The sequence below is a fragment of the Balaenoptera physalus genome, assembly GCF_965194825.1.
Source record: "Balaenoptera physalus genome assembly, chromosome: 7".
Lineage (NCBI taxonomy): Eukaryota > Metazoa > Chordata > Mammalia > Artiodactyla > Balaenopteridae > Balaenoptera > Balaenoptera physalus.
Window position 1 is genome coordinate 33,806,495 of NC_138886.1, and position 9,903 is coordinate 33,816,397.

The 9,903-nt window shown below is 45.7% G+C and overlaps 1 protein-coding gene across 1 annotated transcript in view; it reads left to right on the plus strand.

The window, feature by feature from the left end:
* TRIM14 (tripartite motif containing 14) overlaps window positions 1–9,066 on the plus strand; it is a 30,097-nt gene extending 21,031 nt beyond the window's left edge. Inside the window, 5 exon segments of the mRNA XM_082468810.1 lie at window positions 1,241–1,333; window positions 4,131–4,229; window positions 4,232–4,524; window positions 4,528–4,758; window positions 8,898–9,066. Coding sequence (XP_082324936.1) covers window positions 1,241–1,333; window positions 4,131–4,229; window positions 4,232–4,524; window positions 4,528–4,665 — 623 coding nt within the window. The 3' untranslated portion in view covers window positions 4,666–4,758; window positions 8,898–9,066.
* The last annotated feature ends 837 nt before the right edge of the window (window positions 9,067–9,903 follow it).

Below are 9,903 nucleotides of genomic sequence, written 5' to 3' on the forward strand. Positions count from 1 at the left end.
CAAGGTCTGTGTTCTGATCCCCTGGAGTCTGCTTCCTCCCAGGCCATCACCCCTCATCCACCACCAGATAAGGCCATCATTCTTACTATCACAGGTAATACTGAGAGGTACTGACTCCCAGGAAGGCCACAAGGAGATGGGGGTCTTGCAGCACCACTGCTCTTCCAGTGTCCCACCTCACCTCCCTACCTGTGAGTTCCACAGACATTGCAGGCTCAACAGGCTGAAATGGAATCCAGCATCTTACACACCTCAACCCCCAATCCTCTGCTTCTTGACTCCAATCTACTCTTCATTCTCCACTCCCATTAGAGTTAAGCGTTGGTACTTGTGCCACTGCAGTATATCCTGAACCCAGCCCCTTTTCCATCCCTGCTGGCCCAGGTCAGGCTTGAGCCTACCAACAGGGCCTCTGCCTCCACACTCACCCTGCCCCATCCACTCCCCACCAGAGAGAGCTTTGGAGATTCTTCTGCTCATGTCTACACTCCTTCAAACACCTTCCATGGCTCCTCACTTTTTACATGACGCTCCTAGCACCTGTCCTTAATGTCTTTGCTCCTGCTGTATCCTTGGGAAAGCCTCCCATCCTTTTTCTGGGTGTCCAAATCCTCCCCATCCTTTAAGGGCCAGCTGAGGTGCTTCCTCCTCCATGAAGCCTTCGCTGACCCCTCCAGGCCCTGGAGCCCTTTCATGTCTCCTCTTCGATCTGGAGCACTCTCTGCCTTGAGCGGTATAGCTCAAGCAAGCCCATTTCTCACCTCATTTACCTGACTGAGCTGTTGGAGACAGGGACCATGACTTGGGTTTCCCCTGAACTCCCTCTTACCTGGATGAGACCTGAACGCGACCTTCCTAAGGGTTCAGCTTTAATTTCTTGTTTTCGGTCCTTATCCTAGAATTTGCATGTCTGCCATGAAATTGCCCCCTTCCTTGACTGCTGAATACATGGTTGACTCTCAGGATGGTCCTGGAGCCTGCTGTCTCCTCCCCATGTCCAGGCCTCACTCACACTGGCCTGTCATTGCTCAGTTTGCTTTGGATCCTGGAAAGTGTGTTTCTGTATAGATCTGAGCCTTGTCCTGAAGTTTTCCTGTTACTGTGAATTTGCATTTCCTACTTAAATTTGCATGCAATTCTTGGGGAGAGATTATGCGAATCTCCAGTTCTGTAATATTTTTAGTATGTTTTGTGCTGCTTGCATGAACACCAGGCACTCATTTCTCACAATTCGTTACAGACGAGAACTGCCAGCTCTCGGGCTCCTCCAGCGCCCAGCCGGGTTCCCTGTTGAAAACAAGCCCCTCACCAGAGCGATCACTCTTCTTAAAACGTAAGACCCCAGGAGCGGAGAGAGGGTGAAGAGGGCGCGGGGTGTACTGGTGGGAGGGAGGGTCACTGAAGTAGAGGCCCCGCTTTTTTCCTAAGAGGCCCAACTTCAGTTTTCTTAACCCTTATTATCAGTTTTTTAAAAACCACAGAAATAATACACGTTCACTGTAGAAAAATTAGAAAACAAAGAAAAGCAAAGTTTTTTAAAAGAAAATCACTCATAAATCACTGAAGAGCTTCGGAAATTTTTCTGCTCACATACCCAAGCAGACACGTAGTAGTAGATCACTACTATTATTTGCCCTTTTAACTTTCTTTGGCATATCTATATACATACTGTGATAAATATTTAATATATATATATTTTTTACAAACATGGTGTCATACTCTATATCCTGTTTTGTAATCTGTGTTTTCATTTACTGATATATTATGAACATCTTTGTTCCCTTAAAAAATTATACAGGTAATGCGTGCTTCTTGTAGAGAATTAGAAATTACAGATACGAAAAGAAAACAATTGCCTGGCCCAGAGTTAAATGATGTTAATTTTTGGCATATATTCTTTCAGACATTTTAAAAGTATATATGTCTACAGATTTTAAAAAATGGGATCATATTACAGATATTCTTTTGTAATTTTATTTATTTATTTATTTATTTATTTATTTATTTATTTATTTATTTATTTGTGGCTCCACCACGAGGCTTGCAGGATCTTAATTCCCCAATCAGGGATCGAACCCCGGCCCCCAGCAGTGGAAGTGCGGAATCCTAACCACTGGACTGCCAGGGAATTGTCTTCTTTTGTAATTTTAAAAATTTAATAGTATAGATTGAACAATTTTCTATTTTAATAAACACAGATATTATGGTTATTTTTAAAGGATACATGGTATTCCATTGAATATGCCATGTTTAAATCAATCTCATATCGTATTGTTGGACATTTAGGCTGCTTTACATTTTCATTTCTATAAACAGTGCTGCAGTAAACATCCATTCTTGTACCTCTTTGTTGAATTAATGAATAAGTGACTGAATATACCTTAGCTCATTTTTGTATTTTTTTTAGGAGTAATTTCTCAAAATGGAATTACTAGGCATGCATTTTTTTAAACTAAACTTTAACAAATATAAAATACATAAAGAAAAGTGTACAAATCAAAGGGCTGTAGCTCAATGAGTTTTCAAAAGTAAACACATTCAATAACTTCCTTCAGACCATGAAATGGAAACTTCCAGCTCCTCAGAATCCTTCCTCATGCCAGTTCAATATCCCGAAGGGTAACTACTCTCCTGACTTCTAACAGTAAAGATTACTTTTGCCTGTCTTTGACCTTTATATAATGAGATCACTCAGACTACTCTTTTGTGTCTTGCTTCGACAGAACAACGTGACATTTGTGAGATTTACCCATATGATTGTGTGTAGCAGTAGTTTGTTGATTTTCACTGTGGTGTAGTATTCCATTGTATGAATGTAGCACACTTAATATTATTGATGGACATTTTGGATTGTTTCAGCTTTTGCCTATAATGAATAATGTTGCTTTGAATATACCTGTACATGTCTTTTGATGCACCTATGAATGCATTTCTGTTGGGTATTTACCTAGGAGTGGGAGAAAAGGATGCCCAGTGTAAACACTTCTATGCAACATTGTTCTAGATGTCCTAGAGAGTGCCTTGAGGCAAAAAAAAAAAAAAAAAAAAAAAAATGTAAGCTATAAGGATGGGAAAAGGGAAAAAAAGATCATTATTCAAAGATGACATGATTATTTACAGAAAATCCAAAATAATCTATAAATAGTTACCAAATGAATTTAGAACAGCTGCTGGATGTAATGTCAGCATACAAAAATCAATTGTATTTCTATGTATTGGCAATAAACAATTAGAAAATGAAATTTTGAAAACATTATTTTCAGTAACACTTTTAAAAAGCTAGGAATAAATCTAACAAAAGATGTACAAAACCTCTCTACAGAAAACTCCAAAATATTACCGAGAAAACTATCCGGCAGTATCTACTAAAGCTAAACATCCACATGCCCTAAGACCTAGATTTTTCTCTAACTTCATGTCTACAGATGTGTATAATGCAACAAGAACTGTTATTGGAAGTTTAAATCACCACCACCTTTCTGGAGGACAGTTTGGCAATATTTACCAAAGGCCTTAAAATCACAATCATCCCCGTTGACCCAGCAATTCTTCTTCTAGGAATATATCCTAAATAAATAATCAGATACATAAAGATGTGTTCATATTAGTGTTTCCAAAACCTTTTTAAAAAGCGTATTTTTTAAGGCAGGGGGAGGGGATAGGTTAAATTATAATTCATCTATACATCAAAATCTTAAGGTTGCCATTAAAACGCTCTTATAAGAGAATATTATTTGATGTGGTAAAATGTTCATAAATACATCAATAAATTTAAAAAGCAGATTACCCAAGAGCCTGCATAGTATGACACCAACGTTAAGAAAAAAACTATAAAGGGGCAAGTAAAGAAAAAAATTGGAAGCATATACACCCAAGTGTTAACAGTGATAGGATTATTTTTTATTAAATTTTTAGAAATTGGCAACAAATTCCATGGTACAAAATTCAAACCGTACAACGGGTGTGCACTAAAATGTTCTCTCCTGCCCGTGCTCCCCAGCCACCGCCCCACTTGTGATTTCCGTGTTTGCCTGCATTCTACCCTGAACACTTGCGGGACAGCGGGTACAAAGCAGGGCCGGTTTCCCGGGGGCGGGGCAGGGCAGCGGCACTGGCCCCGCCCTCCGCAGACGCGCGCACGCCCACGCTGGAGCCAGACGCGCTACACGCGCGCCTGCGCCTCTCGACAGACCGCCCGAAGGTGCGTTGCGGCCACCTCGGCGGGCTGGGGTCAAGCCCGCGCTACATTTCGACGCGCTGTGGCAGGTGCTGGGCCGCGACTGCTTCGACGCCGGCAGCCACTACTGGGAAGTGGACGTGCAGGAGGCGGGCGTCGGCTGGTGGGTGGGCGCGGCCTACGGCTCCCTGCGGCGCCGCGGGGCGTCGGCCGCCGCCCGCTTGGGCTGCAACCGCCAGTCCTGGTCCCTCGAACTATATGACCTCGAGTACTGGGCCTTCCACGACGGCCAGCGCAGCCGTCTGCGGCCCCGCGACGACCCCGACCGGCTCGGGGTTTTCCTGGACTAAGAGGTCGGCGTCTTCACCTTTTACGACGTGACGGGCGGCATGACCCACCAGCACACCTTCCGTGCCGCCTTCCAGGAGCTGCACTACCCAGCCCTGCGGCTCTGGGAAGGGGCCATCAGCATCTCCCGACTGCCCTAGGGGCCGACACCTGAGTGGCCGCCCTAGGCTCTGCGCGGCTCTGGTCTCACCCGATCCAGACGATCCAGACGTGGCTGGTCTACTGCCGCCTCTGTAAGCATTCCCATCCAATCCCCTACCAGTCATGCCCTGTGCTTTGAACAGTTCCTCTCCTAGGTAGGCTAGTTTCAAACGGGCCCTAAACACAGGTCCTCTGCTGCTGCTCTCTCATCCGAACTCCCCACCGCCACCAGGGCCCTTCTACTACACTGCTTTTAGTCCAGGTTCCTGAAAGGACACACCCACAGGTGAGCCCTAAGCATTCTCACCATGTCAGAATACATGATCCTCAGCCTCAGAACATTCTCCCTCATACAGCACTCAGAACCGCCTGGCACATAGTAGGCGCACGGTAAATATGTGAATGAATAAGAGTCGCTAAGACTCTTCTGTCCCTTAATGTCCCTTGGATCTGCTTCCTCCTCTCCACTCTCCTTCAGCTTGTCCATGTCACTCCCTTAAGAGCAGCTGCAAGAGCTTCTTAACACCTCCTGGCCTGAACCCTTTCCCATGCTCATCCTCCACCCTACAGCTAGAGTAATCTGCGTGAAATCTCACTTAACCTCTTAGAACTATCAAAAGGTTCCCAAGGACTATGGGGGGGGGGTGTGGGAGCACTTTACCTTAGCAGTCAAGGCTTTCCTAGTCTGCCCCAAACTAGATATCCTCATCTAGCTCCTACTGCTCTTTTCAGAGACCCTCCAATCAGAACTGTGTGTCACATAGTTCCACCTCTATACCCTTGCCTTTGCCATTTCCCATATAAACACATTTATACAGGAAAGCCCCTTCTTTTTGCCTGTCTGTTTTCCCCAGGCTTAACTGCCCCCAGGAAGTCTCCCCAAGCTACAAGAATCTCTCCCTATCAGATCCACAGTCTGGGACCTGTCTTTCCAATTAGATTGGAAGATTCCTAAGGGCAGCCATGTCCTACACCTTACCCACCCTGAAAAGTTCAGAAAGTTCCTTCCCTCCAAGGCAGCGAGTGAATGACCACTAGCTGGCTGCTATTGAATCAGAACAGCTGAGCTGGGAGGGTCTCACAGATTACTCAGCCTGACCCCATTGTACATTTGGGGAGAATAAGGTCCTGAAAGAAAGTTGCCTAAAGTCACCCACGGTGATTAAGGGCTCGGCCACCTCCCAGCCCTCAAGCATGTGTCTCACTTGCCCCCTGGCCCAGCCCTTCAGGCCCAGCTTTCAACCTGGAAGATTTTACTGCTTATTCATTTCTTAGGGGATGTTGGGAAGAAATCAGCAGGTGACTGTTGCTAAGCAACCACAGGCAGTTTTCCCAACCGTCTTGGAATCAAAAGGAGAGAAACTAACTATGAGTGGGGTTTGGGCAGCTCAGGCATCCCTATGCTCCTCAGATCCAAAATGTTGCCAGGGAAACCCAGAGAGCCCCTGCTTTCCAGAAGGTAATGACAGAAATAGAGAAAGCCAAATCAGCAGGGCCTCCCAGGGAGATCAGCCCCTCTAGTAGGGAGGGAAAGGCCTCTTTCCAGGGTCTGTGCCTCAGTTCTGAAGGTTCAGCATCCTGTCTGTCAAATTCCTTATATGGTTTTGAAGTGGTACTATGTAAAAGTATCTTCTTAGGTGCTTGGCAGGAAGGCAGTGGTAGGGTGAGGAAAACGCAAAGCTGAATCTCCCTCAGGGTTTAAACAGACTCTCAGTGCGTTAATTGGTTTGAACCATATAAAACTGCCAATTTCCAATAGTTTTTTTTAACCTAAAAACGGTACTTTCATATGGGGCAATGTAATGTAAGTAGAATACAAGGCAGAAGGAACCTCAAAAGTGGCTTTAGTCCTAACCAAATCATTTAAAACTCTAGCTTGGATAGATGTCTTCAGCACTATGCTCCAGGAATGCTGAGAAGAGGGAAATTAATTCTACTGGGGATGGCCCAGAGCTGAATTCTGACAGGCAGAGGGCATTCCTGACAGAGGAAGATGCATGCACTTGACCCCATATCTCTGTTCATCCCTGCAAACCAAGATTTATTCCCAGACCCACGGCTGCAGGGTCCAAGTAAAAATACTTGCTATTTTGTCAGGTACTGTTCTAATGCTTTACAGCTATTAACTCATTTGATCCTTACATCACCCCTAGGAAGTAGAAAGTTATCCCAATTGTACACATGGCAAAATTGAGACACAGAATGAGTATCTTGCCCAAGGTCACACAGCTAATGGTGGAACTGGGGTCTGTACTCATCCACCATGTCCAGGTGAATGCAGCCGGTCTCTAGCCAGTGCCTACTCGCTCTGGCCCCTCTCTTTTTTTTTTTAACATCTTTATTGGAGTATAATTGCTTTACAATGGTGTGTTAGTTTCTGCTTTATAACAAAGTGAATCAGTTATACATATACATATGTTCCCATATCTCTTCCCTCTTGCGTCTCCCTCTCTCGACCCTCCCTATCCCACCCCCCTAGGTGGTCACAAGGTAGAGCTGATCTCCCTGTGCTATGCGGCTGCTTCCCACTAGCTATCTCTTTTACGTTTGGTAGTGTATATATGTCCATGCCACTCTCTCACTTTGTCCCAGCTTACCCTTCCCCCTCCCCATATCCTCAAGTCCATTCTCTAGTAGGTCTGTCTTTATTCCCGTCTTACCCCTAGGTTCTTCATGACCTTTTTTTTTTCTTTCTTAGATTCCATATATATGTGTTAGCATACGGTATTTGTTTTCCTCCTTCTGACTTACTTCACTCTGTATGACAGACTCTAGGTCCATCCACCTCACTACAAATAACTCAATTTTGTTTCTTTTTATGGCTGAGTAATAGTCCATTGTATATATGTGCCACATCTTCTTTATCCATTCATCTGTTGATGGACACTTAGGTTGCTTCCATGTCCTGGCTATTGTAAATAGAGCTGCAGTGAACATTTTGGTACATGACTCTTTGAATTATGGTTTTCTCAGGGTATATGCCCAGTAGTGGGATTGCTGGGTCGTATGGTAATTCTATTTTTAGTTTTTTAAGGAACCTCCATACTGTTCTCCATAATGGCGGTATCAATTTGCATTCCCACCAACAGTGCAAGAGTGTTCCCTTTTCTCCACACCCTCTCCAGCATTTATTGTTTCTAGATTTTTTGATGATGGCCATTCTGACCGGTGTGAGATGATATCTCATTGTAGTTTTGATTTGCATTTCTCTAATGATTAACGATGTTGAACATTCTTTCATGTGTTTGTTGGCAATCTGTATATCTTCTTTGGAGATGGCCCCTCTCTTATTAGGCCTGTGATGCTTTGCTTTTGCCCGGTTACTCTGTGGGACTTAAGTCTACCTTTGGATTACCTTCCATGGGCTCTGAGATGAGGTCTTACACCCAGAGGGAGATTTGAGAGTTTGGGATTCATGTAGCAGAGTCAGAGCTGGACTATAAAGGACAAAAACTGCAGTTTTGGTCCACAATCAATTGTGACCTCAAGCTAGTCACTGTACTCCTTGGGGCGTCATCTGTAAAATGGGGTTAATGACCCTACCTGCAAGTGCTGTGAGGCTCAAATGAGCCCAGAGGATATGAACTTGCCTTAAAAACTGTACAGTACTGTACCATGCCAGGACCTATCAGCATCCCCAGTGGAGTTCCTGTTGTGCCTGACACGGTGCTGAGACAGCCGATACTCCTAGCTGCCATCTGGCAGTAGCAGGAGCCTCCGTGAATATTCAGCACAGGACTGAGCTTCCTTGGGGTCCATGTCTGTAATAGTACTGATCACTTATTCTCTTTCAGACTTGAATTTATAGAAATTTCCTTATTGATAAGAGCAAATTGCTTGCAGATGTGGTTTTAATAAAATATGAATACCGTCCCTTTTAACCGTGTTCTTCATTGGAAGTTTGTGTTGCTTCAAGTACACGACACCCAGGCCTGGACGGGGCCTTGCTCATTTCCCACCCCCTCCACAACTTTCTTGCTCTAGTCAGCTGGTCCTTGATGGAATATCTCTAGTAATGGGGGGAGTTCACTATTTCTGAAGGTAATTCCTGTTAGAACTTCTTACTTATGTGGCAACAAATTCTGCCTCCCAGCTGTTCCTATCCAAGATAATATTATGTAACTTTGGGCAACTTTTGATCAACATTGAAGCCATTTGTGGTCACTTACTAATTTTTAGAGATTTCAGGGACCCTTTCTTGTCTACTGCATGATATCTTCTGTTTCTGCAGTTCGTCTTTGCCAGGGAGAAGGGGACAGTGATGATAGCCTGGTGGAGACACAGCCTAGCAGAGGGCACACAGAGGTGGCCCAGCGCAGCCAGGGCATGGTGGGCAGGAGTCCATACCATGAGGAGAGGACAGGCTGCCCAAGAAGCCAAGCTGCATATGAGGTGGGACGGTAAGCATAAGGGGGGGGGGAGGCCCAAGGTTGCGTCTGCCGTGTCCCGCTCTGAAGCCTTCCATGGCTTCCCATTGCCTATTGAACACAGTCCAAAGTCAGCAGGCTTTTAAGCCCTTGCTTCCTTCCTGACAACCTTCCAAATCCCTTCCTTCCTCTCCATGTGGCCATTCCCTGCCCAACTTTCATCTGGACATACAGGGTACTTCCCATGCCCCAGATCCCACAATTCCTCCCTCAGTCACTTCTCAACATGCACGGTTGAACTAAAGTGCCACCTCCTCCAGGAGAGCTTCCCTGGCCAACGCCTCCTCTCCCATCCCCACTCCCATAGCTCTCATGACTCTTGGAAAACATTTCAGCAATTCACACATGCAGGGCACTATTTGTGGAGGTACCTGCACCCAATAGGCTGTGAATTCTCCGACAGGGACCGTCTGCTGCCTCACTGTGGGCCCAGCACTGGATCTCCTTCCTGGCAGGTGCTCAGGGACGTACGAATAGGCCAGAGCTGTGCCCAGAGATCCATCCTCCTGCTCTCAGGGCCTGGCACAGCATGAGGTGGCCAGCTGCTCCTGGCTGCAGGCAGCCCCATACTTTACCTACACACGTCATTCACAGGCTATGATTTTCTCTATGTGCACTGATGGGAAGCGGGTTCTAGACGATGGCCCTTCTTCACAGTTCTCTCCAACACATAACCCAATCCTCTACCCAAAAGGCAGAGTTAGGCCCTGTGCCCTCAGTGGCTCTTCCAGGTGTGAGCCTCACTGGCTTCTGCCCTCTGGGGGAATCCAGCTGAGGTCTACAGAGCAGCCTGGGCCCTTCTCACATTCC